Consider the following 22,133-nt stretch of genomic DNA (forward strand, 5'->3'; position numbering starts at 1 on the left):
ATAAAAATAAGATTAAAATAGAGAAATATAAAGCTATAAATAGAATAAAAAGAATAAAAGGAGATATAGAAAAAAGCTCAAGAGTTTAAGTAAAAGCCTTTACAAAACAAACCTGAATCGATTGTATAAGGTGGAGCCCATTGGCTGGAGCTTAAGCATTTGCTTTAATAACATTAAACCCTCTTTAATGCAGTTTTCGTGACGATAGCTCGTGAAGTGCTCCCGCGCTGAAGCGCTTCACAGCATAAATCAGCAATCGGTCACCCGTTGATTACGTCATGGAACCGAGCCAGCGGGCAGTGGGCGGTCCCTCACCGGCTTCGCTCTGATTGGTCGAGCGGTCAGCGCTTCCCTTCCTCATCGGTGAGTCCATTCAGGGGGTCGGCTAATGCTGAAGCTCTTAGTGCCTTACCAACGCTGCTTATACGAGTAAGTACCCGAGCACAACATGTACCTTTTTCATATATCCTTGCAGTGTGACTATGTCGCCGTGTTTGACAGTTGAACAGAGGTCGTGTGTGGCGCGAAGTAGCCGTAACGGACAGGTAACATCCTCTGGCCGCGACGCTTAACAGTCATTTGTGATGCGAAAATCAGAGATTTCAGTGCCAACTCGCAGCGTTGAGCTATTGTTACACCAAACGAGCAGAGGAGGCTCGTTTTTTTACCGAGTTTCATCGTCTTTACGTTTGTTTATGGTCCTGCTCGCCATCCACCGGTACTCTGTAATGTGCACGGGGGTGACGCAATCCTGCTAGAGGATGTCCATGACGGCCTATCATCCTATGGTTTGCTTTATACTTTATGTAACGCTTTTTTTTTTGGTCTCACACGACCAGCCGGGGGGGGGACGTGTTTATTTGAGATGAGATCCGTCGATGCAGAAACGTCTGCACATAGGTATTTCAGTCAATGGATGTATTTGCTGCTTCACTGGATTGAAGACATCCACTGCATACAGGGCTTAGTTACACAATGAAGACAGGCAGCTGCTGTGCAGAGTCACAGACCCTCAGACCTCAGATCTGTGCAGCCACAGTTGTTAGTCCCTTTGGAAAATGCTGTGTGTCTTTTTTATATTGTATATTTCTCTATTTTCCAGCACGATGGCATCACTTTCACAGACAAAGGAGCTCTTCAGGAGAGCAGACGCTGTGTGTTTCGATGTGGACAGCACAGTCATCAAAGAAGAAGGCATAGATGAACTTGCCAAGTTTTGTGGTGTGGGGGATGCAGTCACTGAAATGTATGTGTCAACATACACTAAAAAGCACACTTTTATTTTGATATTATCCCTCGATTTGTTATAAAATTTTCACACCACCTTATGCTCTTGTGACATTTCAGGACTCGCAAAGCAATGGGTGGCTCCATGACATTTAAAACAGCCCTGACTGAGCGTCTTTCCATCATCCGGTGCTCAAGAGAACAAGTGAACAAACTGATAACAGATCACCCACCTCAGCTGACTCCAGGGATCAGGTGAGGATTTCATGTCAGTCATTCATTGGACCTTTTCCCCCACTCAAAAGAGAAAAATCAGTGTGATTTAACATACATTAATTCTTGTTTTTATTTATTTGGAACAGTTTTTTTTACAAGGGAGACCTAACCAAGAATGGCAGCAGTACAGCGTTAAAACAGTATATTAACGAGAATCACACTAAAATAATAAGATAAGACATTTGCACACAGACAACCTGGACTCAATGGATTTTACTTTAGCTTTAAAATTGTTCTGTGGTACAATATCCTGAAGTTTAAGTTCAGTCTGGCAGTTCAGTCAGTTAGATTTTTCCTTGCAGTGGGTACCGAAAATGTAAACGCTCTCTTTGCCAAGTTCAGTTTGGACTTTGGGAACAACACACTGCAAAATGTCACGAGAACAAAGACTTTTTTTCACATTTAACAGAGAAGATATGTAAATAGGAAGTTTGCCAAGAATGTCTCTGTAAATAAAAACATAGCAGTGACTGAAGTGGCTTGCCCCTAAAACAGACCAATTCCATTTTGATTATTATTATAACATATTACCTAAAATGACCATTTATGGTAAATAACCCTCTCTGTAGGGCCACACTACGTACATGTTACTTGCTGGGGCTATTTGATGAAAGAAAATAAAACATGAATTTTTGTAGGAAAACACCTTAACAGTATTTCTAAAACATAACTGTAATTTGTATCTCTGGTAGTGATTTATACAAGAAAGAAAAAACCAATTGGTTTGGAATTTAAACCGTCCAGCACAGCATGATCATCCACTGTAATTGTACCAAATTCAATTTCAGTGACCATAAATGGTTCGACATGGCAGCCAGTTAAAGTGGAAGTTTATTATACAATGTCTTAATTAGGCATGAGACTGATGTCGTCTTCCAAATACAAGACAGCTAGCATTTATGTTATATATTAGGGCGGCACAGTTAATGGAAATTCAAAAATTGCAAAATCCGAATCACAGAAGCTGCAATTTGTTGATAAAGGTAAAATGTGTGGGAAAAACAGGATTTTAATGAAGTACTGTAATGCTGCAGAGATGCTCTGGCCTTCAAAACTTGATCTAAGAAACCGTGTTTCTTTGGTAAAGACTCCAATAAACATCACATAATTGTGATTTTAATAGATTTTTCAGTAAAAATGAACATTTTGATGCAAAAGGGATCATTCCGACTAATCATTAAATCTGTCAAAATAATCACAATATGATTTTTTTTTTAAATCCGACACATTGCACATTATTTAATATCTCAGGAACCCCGCACATTGCACATTTGCATAGGCACATTTATTTTATATTGCACACGTCATGTATGCACAAGGACAGTTACTGTATATAGTATGTTTATCTTTATTCTATAGTTTTTATTATATTTTTATTCAAATTGTTATTTTATTCTTTCCAATATCTCTTTATTATTGGCTCTATTTTTTGAGACTTACTCTTGTGCTGCGACTTATTTCCCTCTGTACTGCTGTGTTACCTGTGAATGTTTCCCAAGGGGGAAGGAAACATCTTATCTTATCTTATGTATGTATTTATCATTTCAAGCATTTCCTGCTCCTTTGTGCATATACATAAGTGCTTATTTACTGACACCAATGCGTAAATGTGTGTATGCAATGTAAAGGTTGAAAGGTGAGGCCCATTGGTCCACATTAGATTTTACTACTTCCTACTATATAAAAATGTAAGTAAAATGCATCCAAGTGTTGATAAATGGCCACTTGTCTTCCTCCAGGGAGCTCGTGGACCGTCTGCACCAGCGCAACATAAAGGTGTTCCTCATCTCAGGCGGCTTCCGCTGCATTGTTGAACATGTGGCCACTCAGCTAAACATTCCTCTGCATCACGTCTACGCCAACCGGCTCAAGTTCTACTTCAATGGTGAGAGTGGGAGGCAGAGAGTTGGTGACTGTCTGAATCAAATCTTTTCCTTCATCTAAAGTATCACAACACTCCTGTGAGCTTTTTGTAAGGCATCATTCTAAAATTCATAAATCAATATTTGTGTGTTTTCCAGGAGAGTACGCTGGTTTTGATGAGAGTCAGCCCACAGCTGAGAGCGGTGGAAAAGGAAAGGTCATCAGCATGCTGAAGGAACAATACGGCTTCAAGACTGTGGTGATGATCGGAGACGGAGCTACTGATCTTGAGGCATCCCCTCCTGCTGTAAGTGTTCACATTGTGTCTTAAAATTTTTCAGTTTTCTGGTTCATGTTTGATAGGTGGTTAATCCAATCATCTTCTTGCCCGTGAAAAGAGCTTCACAGCAAAACAGCATTCTCCTAAACAACTGAAGTACATGGGGACTTTTAATGGAAAACATTAAACGGCTCCATATAGCTCGGCTGGCAAAATCCAGGTCTCTGAAAGTCCCCATCTACTTGTTGTTAAGGAGAATGTTGCATCGTTTTACTCTAAAGTGCCAGAAATGTTTTGCGGACTACTAAACTTCACCCGACTTTCCATCGGGATGGGGGCGAGCGGATAATGACTCAACTTTTATTTTCAGTTGAACTATTCCTTTTAATATATATTCTTGAAAACAGTCACATACATTAGAGCTACAGTTTGACTACAGTATTCTTTCTGTCACCCTCAGAGTGCTTTCATTGGATTCGGAGGGAACGTCGTTAGGCAGCAGGTTAAGGAGCGGTCTTCGTGGTACGTGACGAGCTTCGGGGAGCTGCTAAAGGAACTGGAGAAGATTTAAAGATGCTAAGAGTAGTTACTAATTTTAACCTTTTATATTTGCACCTAAGGGTGTGCCTCTCAATGGTTTTATCCAGTGCACAGTTCTTCTTCTATAGATTTTTATAATGAATGAAAATGTTTACACTAGTGAAACCAATCTTACCTTCATGGGGACGTTGCCCTATTGATTTTTATACTAGAAAGTACTAAACTAATAATCAAACACTGTCTATATGGAGGCTAAGAAGAGAATTTTAGATGTTTTTGCACAGTTTGCATCAAAACCTTTAGGTAAGCTAATACAACTCCTGTATGATAGAAATGTTTTGTTTCTGTATGACACTATGACACTTAGCGCTGTAACCAGACATGTCAGTCAGTGTGTGTGTAGAGAACATCAGCATTAAACATGAGAACATGTTGTCAAAGATGTTGTTTGAACTGCTTTAATCTGTGTCTCGTCCTTCCCTCTAGATAAACATGCGTCCTTTCACAATAAAATCTGATATTACATTACGCAGCAGCAGGACTGCCCACTCAGAACCAGATTCACTCAGCCACTGACAGATAACTTGTCTTCAGACTTCATCATATGTAATAATTATGCCCCTTTATAACATGTTGGATAAAAAACGTTTTTAAAACCAGGCATGCTATTGTCACAAGAAAAAATAAGAAGAAGCCAGAGTTACAAACACAGCACCATGAAACATTAGGATGACAGGGAACCAAGGAACACCCAGAAAAAGCAACTGAAAGAAGGAGTTTGCAACAAAAAAACCTTGACTTATAAAAGAAAATGATGAGGGTTACATTTTATACTCGCACTGTATCGTTTGCATGAATATACAGAGGCTTTTCCTCACTTCACTCAGCTATAGCATGGCTTCAAATATAAGTATTCCAAATTTACATTAAATAAATAAAAAGCTACTGAACTGTACAGTGAGCTTCAGCAGTAGTTTTTCCCATCCGTCCTCACACTGACACCCAGCTGCTCGTCTTTTCAAGTAACTCTTGGATGGACCCAAACTTAGATGTGAGCTCTCATCATGGACCTGTTTTAATGTGGCACCAGACGTCGGACATAACAAGCATCAGGAGGTTTAAATTGGCCAAATGTACTCAATAAAAAAAAAAAAAAAAGGAGTGTAGGGAAGTCAGGGGCTGTAAGTGGCTTCAACTGTTTTAATTTTAGATACATAGTAGACATTGTTTCCTTCTCTGTCCTAGTGACATCTCAGTAACAAAGACCAGAACAGAGAAGGAATGTTATTTGGCAGCACTGACAGGGATGAATCCATGATAGTGATGCTCCGGGTGGATGTAACATTCAAAAGGGGTGCCACTTGAATTCGGCTTCCAGCTCGCATCTCATTTCACTGCAACGGGGAAGCCTTTGTCGGGATCATAATCCTGGAATCCATATGCTGAATGAGAGGAACTGGGGAGGAGGTGGAAAAGATTTAGAGCTGATATAGTGTGTCCTCATAGTTTAAAGTCCTTTTGGTATTGATCATACTGAAATGTTCAATATTTTGTTACTCAAGACAGTCAGTCACACATATTTGTGTTTAGTAAAGGATTATTTTGTTTGCCCACCTGTGTAATACACCACCTCGTCCCAGCCCTCCTGCTGCCAGGCGCCATTCCTCGTGTCTTCTCTGGACTGAAGGTCTTTATAAGCTGCAAACAACAAGTCAAACAAGTCGGTGATGTTTTGTTGTTCACTTGTGGCGTGTTGCAACTAGAACACTTTGAGGGTGGAGGGTGGATGTTTAACTAGGAAATTTTAATCTCTGATGTTGTCTGTAACGCAGCATACCTTTAGGGGATAACCTCGCAAACTTGGTACCAACCCTAAGCCAACAAGCCCCAGAGCAAAGTCAGGTTTAGCAGACTTTGGAGCAGGTTCTGAGAACACTTTTAGCCCTGGGTTAAACAGTGTGAAAAGCCTGATAGTCATTTGATCAACTGTTGCTTTGAGTCTGTACGATTTCAGAAGATTGTGAAAAATACCATTTAAATTTCCCAGAACTCGAGGCGACACCTTCAAATGGCTTGTCCAAAACTCTTATTGACAACAATATGGAACAAAGAACAGCAACACATTTTAGAAACTAAAGCAGCAAATATTTTGGCATATTTGGTTTGTTTACTTAATCAATTATTTAAACTGTTTCTTCTGATATACTGTTGGACAACTACAGCACAGCAGCATGAGCTACATAATGACACTGTCCGTGTGTAATTTTGCATAAAGCTGGTATTTGACCATACCCCAGAGGTGATGAACCATATAGAGGTCACCGATCTGTGAGAAAAACCCTCCCACAGCTTCTCTGTTGTGCTGGCGGTATCCGATGGCCCTGGCCCTGCACAAAAGAACAACTTCAGTCACAACGCAGGCCAAAAAACACCAAGGACTCATCTGGCATAACAACAAAAGATACAAAAGATATTTGACCAGTCTTCAAACAAGGACTTCAACATCGTCTTTGAATTTATCCTGGACTGTTTTTAGTTTACACAATTAACTCTGTTTTGTTAACACAAACTGGATGACACTCATCGTCCATAGCTGCGTTTATCCATTGCAACATCACATCCAACCATAAGATGTGACGTCATTTCTTACTGTATACATGTTTATGAATCTTAACACTGTCCAAGTCAATGTGAGATTCTTGGGAGTGCAATGTTTTAAATCCATCACGTTTCCCCCAAAGCAAACATTCAAATCATAATCAATGTCTGGATTCAGAACTATAGAGCTTCAGTTCTTCATGTTATTTTAACTTGAAGAAGATGTTTAAGCCTCCAGCTTCAACTGCACAAATTGTATTGAAATTGCTTTCAATTGCTCTGCTGGCGTAATATGAAGGACTACACAGGTTTATTCAAATAAAGCCTGGCCAAAGTTAGGATAAATGCACACATGAGAAAAGAAAAGGCAGCTTTAGGGGAAAAATGTCCTCGCATGATCTTTTCATCAAAGGTGTTGTTTCCCTGTGGTTATTTAAACCAGGTTTGCTTCATAAGAAGAAGCAGAAAATCCTGGATGATATTCAAATGTTTAACATTATATTTACATATAAAATCAAGCACATGACGGTCAAAAATTACCACAAATACGTTAACTGGAATAAGACACAGAAGAATTGACAGTTTAACAACATTTCAGCAACAGTGGAGTCATCTTTTACATCCAACCATCACTGACAGAGTTGCAAAACAACAGAGGCGGCAAAAGTACACACATTCTTTACTCAAGCAGAAGTACTGATTCAACTTCTCTACTCAAGTAAAAGTAAGACAGTACATGCTCTGAAAAGTACTCAGAGTATAAAAGTTAAAATGTCCCTCTGAAGGACGTTTCTACCGGCCATTTCTGCTTAAATGCATTAAAACTAAAGTAACAAGCCTATTTTAAAAATATAAGGAGTAGAAAGTATTAAAAGTATTTGTACTTTGTTACTTCCACCTCTGCAGTGGAGTAATCTTTTATGTCCAAAATCACTGACAAAGTTGCAAAACAAGTTGTGATATAACCCAAAAGACAACAAAAAAAACTGGTCAACAAGCACAAAGACCAACACAGCAGCACTTGACTCCAGGAGAAATTTCCCTATGGGGACAATCAGAAATCAGAAAAATATGCAAGACTGAGGCGTGTGCAGAAAAGCTCAGGTCTTCCTTTAAATCAATTGCAATCAAGTGTATTGCAAAAAAACTGATAAACCTGTCAGCTGTCACCTACAGTACGGGATCTTTCCAAGCTCATTTGTAGCGAACATAATATTCCACTCTGAATTTGAATCTTGGTCAGAGAGCATGACAGGTCTTCCTTTCAGTACTGCTTCAAGATAGTGCCTCTCTGTGGAATAGCTCTTATTAATGACACTGTGATGAGGAAGGTTTCATGTAGTGCAACCAGCCTGTAACTACAGTTCAGTGAATCAAATGAATTCAGGCCGCCTTACCAGTAATTACCCCACTCGATCATGGTTCCTGGCTGGAAGAGAGAAAACACAATATTCTTTATTACAATAAAACTTTCAGAGCTACAGATTGATATCACACTTTTGTCTTATGTCCAGACCAAACACATTAACAGAAATAAATGGTGAAGACGTAACGCAGGTATTTGTCATGGTGAAGATAAGCTGCAATAACAACTACACCCGAAAGCTTCTTCAATCATTCTCCAAGGCTTAAGACAACAAATGCCCCGCTGTTTCTACGATGTAATCTCAGTCTGTGATGAGGGATAATGGCTTGCATTCATCACGTGTCACAGGAAGCTCTGATCCAGAAACAGTTTTTGCTGTCAGATTAGAAAAAGAACGATTTAATCTGCAGGAGCTGGCCTGATGTGTATTGAGCATTATGTAGGACTAATACTGCTTTTGGTAAATCATTGATTAATCCAGGATCCACTGGACTGCCAATTTGATCTATGAGCCCACAAGGAGAAATGTGGAAATGCTGATTTTTTTAAGCACCACTCTCACCCTGAATACTGAGGACACAGGGTCATTACATGCCTCACAGTAGTTTTGTGAGGGCGGAGGTAATTTCGAGGTCAGAGACGGAAAGCATGTGACTCAGATCATCAGTTTAAATGAGAAAACGTGAGCTAGGAAAAGTGAAAGAGAAACGCTGTTTCTTTCTGCAACAACTGCTGAGTATGTGAGACGTGGTTGACTTTTAGCTCCTAGTGGTAAACATGTACAAACATATGAAGTTGTAAAGTTTCTTCCGTCTAAAAGACCAACATGAATGCAATTTAAGACCTATTTCACATCTAAACTGGCAGAAAAAGTGCAAAGGACAGGAGTCCCAGTATTATTTGCAAAGTAAATGGTCTGTTTTCTTTAGTAATTCTCCTGAAGGGAATCCAGAACCATATTAATTGTGATGGCAGGCGTTTGCTCATGGATTTTTTTATGTGGCTTTACATTGTTCTGACTCTCCATGCAACTTTACACCCCAATTTGAGCGTTTTCTTGCATAAGGTGCAGCAGTCATGTGTTGTTCTCAAACCAGATCAAAACCAGAACTTGCGCTTACCCATATTATACAAGTAAAGTTAACAGAAATTTAACGTTTTAGTTCAAGAAGTAGCTTCACCTTCGATGAGAGCAGATGTCACGTTAACCCACACCACATCGTCTAAAATTCAAATTCAGATTATTTTTAAGACTTTTTAAGGACCTGCAGAAACCCTGTAAAGGGGTATTGTATGCTGTAGTGTTATCAACAATATTAAAATATTGACACATCTAAATTCTGGGTACTTGAAACGCTTTCAATACTCAGTTTTTGCAGTATCGCATCGATACTCCAGAACTAGCTGTGTTTTGCTCTCCTCTCCGACAGTGCGTTTGACACATGCACCGCTGTAGTGCGTACATAGTCCTACCCCCTCCAGAAATATATTAATTTAGATGTTGTTGTTCTTAACACATAGTACACAAGCCTTGTTATATTTATCTTTTCATAAAAATCTAAAATGTTATGCCTTCAATAATGCTGTACAGACTGTAAAGCCATTTTAGGCATTTGTGATTTTGTGTTATATAAACACGAAGAACTTGACTTAGAAAGAAAGAGCAATTAACTCAATATAAGCTGTAAAACCCATTTAAGCTGAATAAACATTTGGATTGTTGGTAATAGTGGTGATTATGTTTGGCAGACAGCAGAGGTACAGGCCACGTCAGATGTTACAGGCCCGGCTCACACTTTAACCTCACTCAATCACAAACATCTGTGATGATGAGACAAACTCTCTGGTGTGCTACTCACCCTGAGCTGGTAGGACCTGAGCTCGTAGATGTTTGGGCCCTCTCGGGGTACGGGCTCGTTCCAGAAGCTGAACTCCAGCAGGAGCTGGTTTCTGCGAGACATCAGCATCTTACCCCGCTCCTTCCTGTACGCTGTGAAGTCCTGCCAATGGACGACGGACATCAATCAATACACTTACGTCGACTGAAAGCTGTTTTCTGTGATTAGAGCATTAAAGTGGGATGATACAAACAAAATGTGTCTGAGAGGGGTCTTTACCTGATTCTGCTTGAGCTTGTTCATCACTTCTGTCAGAGCTGGGTATCCACCTCTGTAACGCCACAGATGAACTGAGAAGAAGGAGAGAAATATATCATAGATGTAAAATCACAACTACAGACAGATCAATAATTTAAAGCAGGATCATAAAAAATATGATTAAAAAATCATTCCTCCTATCTCATTTTCATGTTGTGAAAGGGTTGGCCCTGAAATGTGAAAATGTTGTATTTTTCCAATAAATTTAACAAGTGAATCAACTACATCCTGATATTTGAAGATCACGAGCTGGTAGGACAGCACACAATTCTTTCCTGGATATCTGACTTAATGTTTATGTCTCTTCGTTCAAGTACTGTCAAGTCACTGGTTCAGTTTCATGTTGTATTACTGGACAACAATTAAATGAACTATCTGTAGTTGTGGAATGAGGAGAAAAAAACATTGACAGGACACATACATACATGTTTAGTCTGCCATAGACAAACTGGATGGCTATCACTGATTATTTTCAAAATAATGGTTTTGTTTTGTTTTTTTAAAGGTTTGGTCTGGTATACTTGCATGAGTGTGGACATGCTGTATAACAAGCCTGCACACCATAACGGCCTATATGTCACACTGCAGATGTCTGTATGTTCATATTAGTAATCATACCAGCCTGGTCTTGTTCTCCATACCAGGTATTCCAGGTGCCCACCAGCTCACAGGGGTAGTACTTATCAGCATGGATGGAGGGCAAAACATCCTCACTGTGATGAATGAGAAACACCAAAATCAACCAAATAAACCGAAATCACTGGTGGATTTTAAAGCATTCAACGCAAAATTAGCTTTTAAACCAAAAAAGCCAAAATAAGAATCACATGTTTTCCAGTCACGTGTCCTCGTTCTAATGTCACAAGTCCCAAATTAGCCCCTAACTACAAGCTGGCCTCCAGTCATCTTAGGTATGAGCAAGGTTGGTGTGCGACGGTCTGAACTTGTGCCAGGTCGTCAATCACCTCACAGGAATAGACTACTCAGAACAACAGCGTAGTAGGGTGTCCAGGCCTCATACTACTACTTCTGCTTCAGTAAAAGTTTATAACAATTTGCATGTTTGATAATAAAGTGTAAAAAACACTCACCAGAGTTTGTTGTATGCATCCAGGCACTCTGGCTTGACGTTATGGACTGAAAAGAGAGAGTCACACTTACAAACAACCTCATCTTACTTCAGGATAAATAGTTTATTATTGATTATGTCTATGGTAAACTCACACTGAATTTTGTACAGGTTGCTTTCCTCATTTTTGGTCAGTAGGTTGGAGTGTGCATCTTTCCTGGGATCAACTTTCCTCACAAACAGCGACTTAAACCAGCTGTCCTCTCTGTTTCTGCTGCTTGATGTTGCAAACCCCCTGCAAACACAGATGAGTCATGATGAACAAATGACCAGCATAAACCTACAGACTTGGCTTCCTCATCACCTGTATGTGGTGCCTGCTTAGATTTACACTCACATTGATTTATTATCTTTATATGAGGCCACATGCTTCACTGATATAACATTTAATTTCAGGTTTACAGCTGTTGCATGCTGGGCCTTACATGTTAGCACGTCCACATGTCAAGTGATCTGATACATCACAATACAGAAGGTCACATTTGTCAGATAGAAGCACTTGCATCAAATTTTACAATATTGACCTTGAGCATTTGCGGTGCTAAATAACAAAAGATGACAGAAACTTGCATTATTTCCCCTTCACCTGCAAATACACGCAGCTTTAATCGTAAACACCCCAGAATGAACATTTTAAAAGGTGTAGTTTTCCTGTAAGTTCAGGCTGAAGGCCACTGAGGAGGACTGGCTAGCACTTAACGGGCTAGCTTGCCACAGCTCATCGTCGCCCCGACAGACACTTCCTGAAATAGATATAAACGAAACACAGCGAACTACAAACACCACAGACACGACAGCTATACGTGCACACTGCTGACTGCCCTACCTGGTCCACACGACGAGCTGTCCGGCGGACTGGGCCGTGCTTTTAGCCCGACCCAGGCCACCGCTGACTCTGTGAAGGACTCCAGTCGCCATCTTCGACTGTGCTACTGCACACAGGGCAACCGCTGTTACCACGTCTGACCACCAGGTGGCAGCGCTCACTTCTGCACACCAGATCACAGTCAGCAAAGGAGCAGAGATGAAGAACAGACAGGTATGATGAGGAGTATCAGAGTAATGTAGATATGTGTGTGAGAGAAGGGAAGAAAATAATTAGTTCATACAATAAACAAGTTTAAGTAAAGAGAGAAACAAGGATCAAAGGAAGGAAAAAAGGCTTTCCAAAAAGGTGAAGTATGAATTTCTCACAGGCTTTTTTCAGGTAGAGGGAGAAGGAAGTAGCAGTATCACAGTTGGGAAATACTCTAAAGTCCTCGTTTTTAGGTATTTTCTCCATCTTTCCTTTTCTTTATTGATGTTGCTTGGCCTTTTATTATTTCCTCTTCTTTGATTGGTTGTTTACCTTGGTTTATATGTCACTATGGTGTTTCACATTCACAAAAAAATAAAATTATATAAAAAAAAAAATGCCAGCCAGGATAATGTGGCATGTGAAGACGTTATCCAGGTTCCTGATCGCTGTTTGTTGGTGCAGATTCTGCTGCCTGAGATGGTGAGAAATCAAGAAAAGATCAGAAGCCTGGATACAATTATGAGTGTGTATATTGTCTGGGTGTAAACTCACTCAGTGAGCTTAACATGCAAACTACTACCTCCCTGAAACTAAATCAGCTAAAAGGAATTCAGTCATCATTTACTTTATTATTAACACCTGTACTTCTTCTGTAACATGATAAAATGCCATCTGTGAAAAAGGGCCCAGACATGTGACTCAAGTCATTTGGTCCAAGTCTCAAGCAAGTAATTTTTTCTTGGGCAGGTCAAGTTATAAAACTACAAACAATTAACTTCATAAAAAGGTCATTTTAATCCTTAAAATGACAAAACAACAACAAAAAAAATGCATAAAACTAAACTGAAAACATACATTGAAAACAGTGATTCAAGTCATCATGTTTCAGGTCAAGTTTCGTCTATTTTCTGTCAAGTCATAAAAACAGTGACTCAAGTTGACTCCAGTCATTGTCATAATGACAGCAGTCCACGTCTCTGAAATATGCCTGTCGCCATCATGACAGTACTTGGAATCCACTTCATTACACTTCTAGAAAGTTTTACTTTTTTGACAACAGATGTTTTAAATATTTGGGAAGAGTGGGGAAAAGGAAAGAGAAGAAAAGAAAAGAAAAGAAAAGAAAAAGTGTTTTCAGTAGAGAAACAGGTGCAATTAATAAATACAATCAAAATAATGATGGCTTTGTTTTATTTAGGTAAATAAAGCGATGCTAATGAGTCAGCACCTGGAGCAAGAACTCCTAACTGAATCCAGCCTTTGTTAAGGTTATTAATCGCACCTGGGCTTTCCTGCTATGACACATTGATGTTGTGTCTGTGGTGGAGATAAAGGCTCATTGTTTCCTGTGGTGGATCCCACACACTGTTGCCTCTCAGTGAATGTGTGAAGTGCATCATAACCAACAGTAAAATTATCCTCAGGTTGCATCCCTTAAAAAAAAAAATGGATGGTCTTTGGTAGACATGGGGGCCCTGGAGATAAAGATGGGCTCCTATAGACTACATACTGAACTATCTTTGATGCATCTCAGCAGTAGAAATCATTGCAACATTAAAAAGTGGAATATAAGAGACAATGGCAACATATAAAACAATAGCAGAACATCACTGAGAAAGAAACGAGAACCATTGATTTGCACCTTGGTGTGCATGGTGGTCAAACTCTTCCCAAAACATGCTACGCTGGTTGAACAGGTGGGGGTGCTACAATTCAATCTAAAGTCTATAAACAGTAATTTCAGTGCACCACAAAGATCACTGACCAGTTAATTTAAACAATATGGAGACAATCAAACTCAACAATGTGTATGATTTTCACAAACCTGATTATAACAAACAGAAAACAAAATAAAGGTATTTGGCCTCAAATTGCATCCCCAAAAAACCAATGCATCACTCCCTCCAGTCTTAGACATGCTCAAATGTAGGACCATGGATGCTGATTGGTGAGAGCAGTCCTTCTCTTGTGCATTAAAGATTGTGGATTAAAATGCCTTTGCAAAATATTTCACATAATGAAAAGTTACATGTCTCGCAAGGCACCGAACTTTACTTCACAAACTTGCTTCCTGAAACACCAACGTCTCGCATATTGGGTTTGGCAGGTTGCATTTGTGTGATCTTTGAAATAAAGCTCATACAAAAAAACAAAAAGAAAAGACAAGATGCTGATTCTTGCGGGGAAATTAGGTTCTGATGTGCGTAAATAGAGATACGCTGTAAATAATGATAGAACTGAATTTTTGAAAGGCCTTCAGGAAGAGCACGTCAGAGTTGTACGATCCAGTTGCTCCTGGATGATCGAGAGGGTGATGGAGTTGCAACCATGGAGGAATTCAGAACCATTTGTGATTGATTTATTATTTGACAGAGTGACTATGAAGCTAACGGGGACCATATTGCTAAAGCTTACTTGGCTCTAGAAAGTAAAAAAAGAAAGACTGCTTACCACAAGTGGAATTCAGAAACTATGGAGGGATTTGTTTTAAGTTCAAAGACATGAATCATAAGGGAGTGTTTTCTCTGTGAAACATTTTTGAATAACAAAAGGCAAAATGTAGACATGTCTGGGAATTCAAAGCATGATTAAATCCCCTGAAATTTTGCTCTTTCAGTTAGAAAATTTATCAAGGTGGTTGATTTCAGGGAGGAAACGTTTGCTTAATTTTCACATCAGTACATGCTTTCACTAGCTTAACCAGCGTCCAACATTTTGATAAATTGGACTTACTTCCTATTTCATTTCCCTGTGTATTTAATTAAAATGACACCTCAGCAGCAGCCTTGAACAACAATATAAATGTAAGGTCACGCAGTGCTTCTCCCCTCTGGAAATCAGCACAGTACAGTTCCTATAATGTCAGTATTAATCTGAATGGACTGATCTGTATTTTTAATGAACGTGGTTGGACGTGGAATACTTTCACAAAGGGCTCATTTTATTATTGGAAGAAGTGAGATCAGCTTTTTACAAAGAACTCCAGTTTCACTGCTCCAGCTGTACCTTTACTGTACCTCATTACTGGTACAGTAAAATGTATTTTGTTGGGTCTTATCACACCGTTGAGTGAACTTTGATACACTTCGTACCTGTTTTTTACATCAGATGCAGAAAAATGTCTCCGTTCTTACCCGTGTAGAAACTAAAAGTGTTTGACAGAGTAGAGCCTGTATTTTAAAGAATTCACTGGCTCAAATCCTCATTTAAGGTTTATTCAATTGTCATTTTACAGAGAAGAGTTGTACAACGATATGTAAGTTGTAGTCCCTTTATGCTATACAGTTAAAACATTTTTTTTGTCGAGTGTTGAGTATGAGTTCAGGATTCTCACAGCCTGAGGAAAGAAGCTGCTTCGTAGTCTGGTGGTATAGCCGTGGATACTTGTGTATATTTTGCCAGATGGCAGCAGGGTGAACAGACTGTGGCTGGGGTGGGTGTTGTCTTTTAGTATGCCTCGGGCTCTGTGCAGACACTGATATCACTCATGCCTGTCCTGGGCCGTGCCAACCCAATCACCAGTACTAATGTTAGCTAAGTTTGTCTCTGCAAAACCACAGATTTTTGGCTGTAATAAGGTCACTGCCGTCCCCTCCACTTCCTGATGTGAAGGAGGCTTACAAGCATTTAATATGAACATAATAAGCCACATTTGCTACACATTTCAACCTTGGAGGTATGTGTGGTTTGCAGAAAACGTTAACTGCCAACATTATATCCTGCTGACTGGCTTGGCCATTCAAAAACCATGCAGGTTTGTGATATTTCCAGTCAGGATGCTTCCTATTGCTCCTCTGTAGAAGTTGACAAGAATTGTGCATTGAAACTTAACCTTCTTTAGTTTCCTTAAGAATTAGAGCTTTTTCTGTTCACCTGCTCCACCTCAGCTCCACTGATGCAGACAGGGGTGTGTGTCTTTGCCTCCTTTTGTCTAAAACCAACAATCAGCTACTTGGTTTTGCTGACATTGAGAAGTAGATTGTTCTCCGTGCACCACTCTGCAAGATTGTTTATTCCCTCCTTATATGAACTCTCATGTTGTTTATAATGCGGCCAATGATGGTGGTGCTGTCCGCATACTTAACAATAGAGCTCTCCTGATGTCTGGGAATGCAGTCATGTTTGTGCAGTGTGAACAGGAGGGGGCTGAGCGCACAGCCCTGGGGAGCTCCGGTGTTGAGCACTAAAGTAGAGGAGGTGTGACTGCCAATCCAAAATGTCTGGGGGCTGCTTATGAGGAAGTTCAACATTTGAACAGTTGCAGAGTGTTGTACTCAAGCCCAGAGTGTTAAGTTTTCCAGTCAGCTTCATGTGTCAGCTTGTGTTGAATGCTTAGTCAAATCCAGAAACAGCATCCTGATGTAGATGTTCAAAAGAGTCATGATTTGACAACCTGCATGAGATGCCACAATGCTCGTTTTAAGAGCCCATCTTTTTCTTGTCTTGTATGTTAAAACGTCATTGAATAATATTGCTCACCATCAACACCTAACAATATCATTAATATCTATTATTCCCAACAGTATGAACACCTAAAAACCGATCACTACAACGAATGCAGTTGGATAAAACAGTTTATAGAGCTAAATGAAAGCAAAGTTCAATTTTAACTCAACGCCCATTTACTAGTTTTACATTCATCTGCAGATGAACCCAGTTGTCATGAAAATGAATTTGTTTTCATGAAAGCTAAGTAGCTCTTATCATTTCAAAGTACTTTTTTTCTTGTCTGTGTTGGCTTAAAAGTGAAACATGACAGTACATTCTTGACTTTGGATATTGTACTTGGACGAAGCAATCCCTACTCAAGGGCCACTTATTAGTTATTTATTTCACTATAACACAACATGATGAAAACTTCAGACAGAATGATATACAACTAAAAGCTCAGAGGACAGCTAGCAAGTGGAAATTGAGGTTTTTTGTGAAGCAATTGTCAGTTTGTCTGTGCTCCCTTTATTTTGGGTCCCAGTGACTCCAAATAGGAAAGATAAATTAGTTAGTTTGGCATCAAGCCCTCAGACTTTGAAACATCCTGCTTGGAAGTGAGGAAAGTAGATAGGATAATAAATGTCTGATAATCTTTAAATTAAAGTACATTTTATGTACAAAATGACATGTTGTAATCATGCATTTCTTGACTGTGTGGCTTCTGCCTTTAACAAAGCATTCAGTATATATTTTTTGATTCTCTTTCTTTATTTTAATTGTAAAAGTCTTTGCTTGTACTGATTTGGTGCTTCCCTGAAGTTCAAAAATCCCTACTCAGACTTTGCCTTCTAATACAATGAGTTTATCCTAATCAAGGATTTCAGAAGAACAGCTGTAAAAACAGCTGATACGAATCCTCCACTAATGCACCAGAAAACCATGGATGCCATTTATCAGGGAGTTTAGAAATGTAAAAAAAACAAAAAGAAAGAAATGTTCTTTGCTTAACTCTCTTGAAACCACAGGGCTGAATTCCCCACTCCAGCCTCTCGTATACAGTATGTCCTGGGTGGATCTTCGGCAAATTGAATCTCTCCAAACCAAATTATCTAACCGGCTGTCTTCGCAGTTTCCCTCTCCCTACTCTTATTATCTTTGGCTTCATTACGGACATGCTTGCTGTTAAACGCTCTCCAAGAAATGCTGTCGGACTTGTGAGAAAATACTTCGGACATATTGTTTATAGCCTTCACTCCTTATCTGGTCGGGGCACTGCAGAGAGTGAATGCAGCACGATTAAACACAGTGGCATTAAAACATTTATAATATCTGATGTGAGCTGATTAATATCTTGGAATATGTCTGTGTTTCTATTTAAATACTATAATAAAGATAAGAAAATGACTGTTTCCAAGAATTACCAGAGTCTGTATATCTAAAGTGTTCTCGAGTGATGCATTGATTGTTGACAAACCGCTGTGAGTCACACTTGATGAATATTGAGTGACTCACCATTTTGAAATGATAAAATCTGGCAAAACACTTCCTCTGAAATCTTCATGTGCCTTTCCATATTCTTAATGTCCTCTCTAACTGGTTGTGCTACAGTATCAGTAGGTCAGGTAGCACTCAGATCCTTTGCTTAACTAAAGAAAACAACAATACGTCATTACAAGTAAAAATCTGACATTGAAAATGTTATTTAAAGGGTACACCAATTTTACACATTAAAGTGTGTTCACAAGTCTTGGAGAGTAGTTGGATTGTGGGTAATGTAGGCACCAGGTTTTGAAAAGCAGTCCACTGGTCTGCATTGCACTCATTATGGAGAGTTTAAAAGCAAATGATCAAAATCGATTCAGCAGAACAAGAGATATCACCTTTTTTTTAATTCCACGCATTCTTCTTCCTTTTCAAAACCTGGCACCTACAATACCCACAATGCAACATAGTCTCAGAGTGACACGCAGCTTCCTCTTGAGTCCTCTGGAAAATTCTTTATATTACTTTATATTACTTATATTACACTTAAATGTGTAAAATTGGTGGAGTTACCCTTTAACTGAAAGAATATTGGTATTGTTGGCAAAATGTGCATCAAGTCTAAAAAGTAAAAGCACTCACAGCGGAAAATTGTTCCCAGTGAGAGTTTATGATAAAAAATATGTATCATATTATCGGATTAGCTCATTTTAACAATCTAACATACTATTAGTAACTTTATTCTGTAAAAATGTATCATATTTTATAAGAGAATCACGTGTGTGTAAATCTTAAACTACAAAATTAAGCGGTAACTCTAGCTGTCAAGTAAATGCAATTCAGTGAAAAAGTCAAATTGTAGATACCAGCCACCTTAATACGATTTTTTCATCAACATCCATTAACTATTCCCTGAGGAATAAACGAAAATGTTAAAGAAGGTGAGGAACAATTCCTGGATCTGTCCCTTTTTCCAGATTCATCCCAAAGTTAATGGGGTCTACTCTGGGACAAGACCAGTCCTCCAACCGAGTTTCGTGAAAATCTGTTCAGTACTTTTTGTGCGATCCTGCTGACAAACCAACCAACCAACAAATGGACACGGGTGAAGACATAACCTCCTCGGCGTAGGGAACACCTGACCGTTGATGGAGTGATATCTTTTCATTCTCTTCTGTGTCTCACCCCTTTTACATCCCTACCAGTTATGAACTACAATATATTACAGCTGCCATCCTACTGCCCTGTGGGCAAGCTACCATATAAGTTCCCATACATACATTAAACATGTTTTGTCTTGCCATGCAACTTACTGAAAGACTGATGGTATTGTTTACACAACCTAAACGGAGCCATTATTTATGAAGGCAGAGTAGGAGACATGAATGAAAACTTAGGCTAGGCATACAAGGGCAAGCCTAATATGAATTACTGTGACAGAGTGTGATATTGTACAAAAAAGAAGTTGTTGAAAGCTACCAATCTGTGCCAAATTACCTTTTACGATGTGAGAAGTCTCCGGCCCTGTAACGCTCACAGTGCTGCTTTTAAAAGAGAACCACACTTAAATGATTTATCACCAGTATATTCATCATAACCATTATGAAAGGCTACATCTGAGGTTTAACCTTTGTGTTTGACAGTTGAGTCTTGTGCGATGTGTTTTTATCTTTAATGCTCCCTCGATCAGCCTTTGAGAATGGACAGAATGAGGTTGGGAAATGAAGGAATCCTGTGTACTTACTGTGGTATTTCATGACGTCGGACTCTGTCCTCTCTGTCTCAGCTGCCACAGCGTTGCACTCCTTCTCTATACTGTGATGCTTAGACAGAAGGTCAGGGGTGTGAATGAAAAATTAAGTGGCCAGCGCTCCAGGCCAACAATAAGAAAATGTAGGGAGGGCGGGAACAGGTTTCTGGAGCCAGGTCTTCTTTCACCTAGGAGATGTTTGTCTGGAAGCAATTTAGCCTTTACATCACGTCTTAAAACATGCAGAAAGGTGTCTGAAGATTACAGCAGTGTTTTCCTCATACATCACAGGCACCGAGCTCGCTTCACTGATTTTTATTTTTTAATAAAAATCCTGGAAGAGAGCATGGGCTGCCTTCCCACGACTCAACATTGGGCATGTGTGAGAGAGCATGCTTTTGAGATTTGATGGATGATGTAGGCCGAAATATTTTCTCTCCTTCGTCCTGATCAAACATTCACTGGTATTTCAGTCCACATGTTCTCTCATGATTTTCTTGGTAGAGGGAGACAGTTTGCAATAATTAAATCAATCATTATATCATCTGGCCCACTGCAACTGGAACAACTGAACTAGTATCTGCTCAGGCATATTTTAATGTTTCTCATCAAAACAAAGGCATGCAAAGGCTTTGTTTGTCTTTCTAAAACGATTATCGGTGGACTATATCACAAAAGAGCACAGTGATATGTAAAATAGTCCTCACAGCTGAACATCCTGGAGTCTTTCCTCTCACAAATATGTGGCATTGATCTGCTGTCATATCTGTAGAATCATTCAATCATTTTCCATATTATCTTTTTTCTCCACTTCAGGGTCACAGGGGGGCTGAAGCCAACTACTTTATTACTGCAATGACCTAATATCCCCATGTGGATGAGTTCAGGTCTATCTGTCTGAACAAATAACTATCTGGAAAAAGGCTGGTTATGCATATGGATGGCTCATCATTTGATATTAATGCGGTTTCAGTTATTTAATTCCTCTTCTTACCACTTCCAGCATTAAATGTGACGGATACAGTCATATTTATTGTGATTTTTTTTATTTTCCTTTCTTCCCAGGGATTATACTTGGCCAAAGCTATCTTAGATATATACATAGATAAATAACATTTAATAGGGACTGTCATAATATCTGCGCCTGATATAAAAAATAATTCAACACTTTAATCGTTTCCAGAGTTAAGCATCATTTTCTTTTTGAAAGATATATACAAGCCAAACTTTGGTAACTTCGTCCACATTCTCCGCTGTGTTGAAGACGTGCCCAGACTCCCCGAAGACTCTTTTAATCGGCTGGAATGAAAAATATTGTTTCTACTGGACAATAAGAAGGATTCTTTACTCATCCCCCAAGCTGAGACTCTGTTAATTAAAACAAACAAAGAGGGGAAGACCGGAAATGACACATGTCCTTGTTTGTTTTGTACAATGCAGGAAAAATATGAATTTGTTATAAAATACGAAAATATAAATAAATAGGAATGTAAGTGGCATATCAGTAGATGCACAGATAATTTAAAAAAATAAAATAATAAATATAAGGGAATGAGCTGAGACGGAGCGAGAGACAGATAACTTCTGGTTGCCATTTTTGGCTCAGTGTCCGAACATGAGCTAACGGGTTGAAACCGGTTCAGACATTTTTCATAGTGCAGCAGACATTTCATTGTTATAAACAGGACATAAGAGTCTGGAGAGTTGGACATGTCTTCAACACAGTGCTGGGTTTGTCTCTGAAATAAACACTTTGTTCTGTGACTCCAGTGATGATAGCTACGTTAATTTACTGACAGCTAACTGTAGAGAATGGTTAGCTAGCTAGCTGTTTGACAACGTTAACGTTAAAATGAACTCAACGCTAACAGTTAGTTAAACAGAAAAAAGCCCGGCAAGTTAGTTATACTAACTCTGTAAACTAACATTAGCTAAGATAATGAAACTGAATATTTCCCAGTTTTACTGTAATTTAGATGCTAATCAATTCAATTTTGAAGAATGAAGATTCATTATT

At 39.1% G+C, this 22,133-nt stretch overlaps 2 protein-coding genes across 3 annotated transcripts; one reads left to right on the forward strand and one right to left on the reverse strand.

Annotated features, from left to right (window-relative positions):
- Window positions 1-322: 322 nt before the first annotated feature.
- Window positions 323-4,626, forward strand: psph (phosphoserine phosphatase). Of its 2 annotated transcripts, none has more exons than XM_073486994.1 (6): window positions 323-429; window positions 1,103-1,246; window positions 1,348-1,482; window positions 3,243-3,388; window positions 3,525-3,673; window positions 4,107-4,626. In XM_073486994.1, exons 1-6 carry the CDS (start codon window positions 389-391, stop codon window positions 4,215-4,217), a joined length of 726 nt encoding a protein of 241 aa, XP_073343095.1. In that variant the 5' UTR covers window positions 323-388; the 3' UTR covers window positions 4,218-4,626. The 2 variants fall into 2 exon arrangements, with proteins under 2 accessions (XP_073343095.1, XP_073343103.1); XM_073487002.1 differs by lacking the exon at window positions 323-429 and adding an exon at window positions 471-545.
- A 2-nt stretch (window positions 4,627-4,628) lies between these two features.
- Window positions 4,629-12,409, reverse strand: nipsnap2 (nipsnap homolog 2). The gene is made up of 10 exons (XM_073486981.1): window positions 12,262-12,409; window positions 11,531-11,670; window positions 11,398-11,443; window positions 10,925-11,019; window positions 10,268-10,338; window positions 10,010-10,150; window positions 8,182-8,213; window positions 6,479-6,573; window positions 5,801-5,884; window positions 4,629-5,642 (listed from the first exon to the last, which is right to left on the reverse strand). The coding sequence occupies exons 1-10, from the start codon at window positions 12,351-12,353 to the stop codon at window positions 5,578-5,580; spliced, it is 861 nt and encodes a 286-aa protein (XP_073343082.1). The 5' UTR covers window positions 12,354-12,409; the 3' UTR covers window positions 4,629-5,577.
- Between the last annotated feature and the right edge of the window lie 9,724 nt (window positions 12,410-22,133).

Source organism: Pagrus major, chromosome 2, assembly GCF_040436345.1.
Source record: "Pagrus major chromosome 2, Pma_NU_1.0".
Taxonomy (NCBI): Eukaryota; Metazoa; Chordata; class Actinopteri; order Spariformes; family Sparidae; genus Pagrus; species Pagrus major.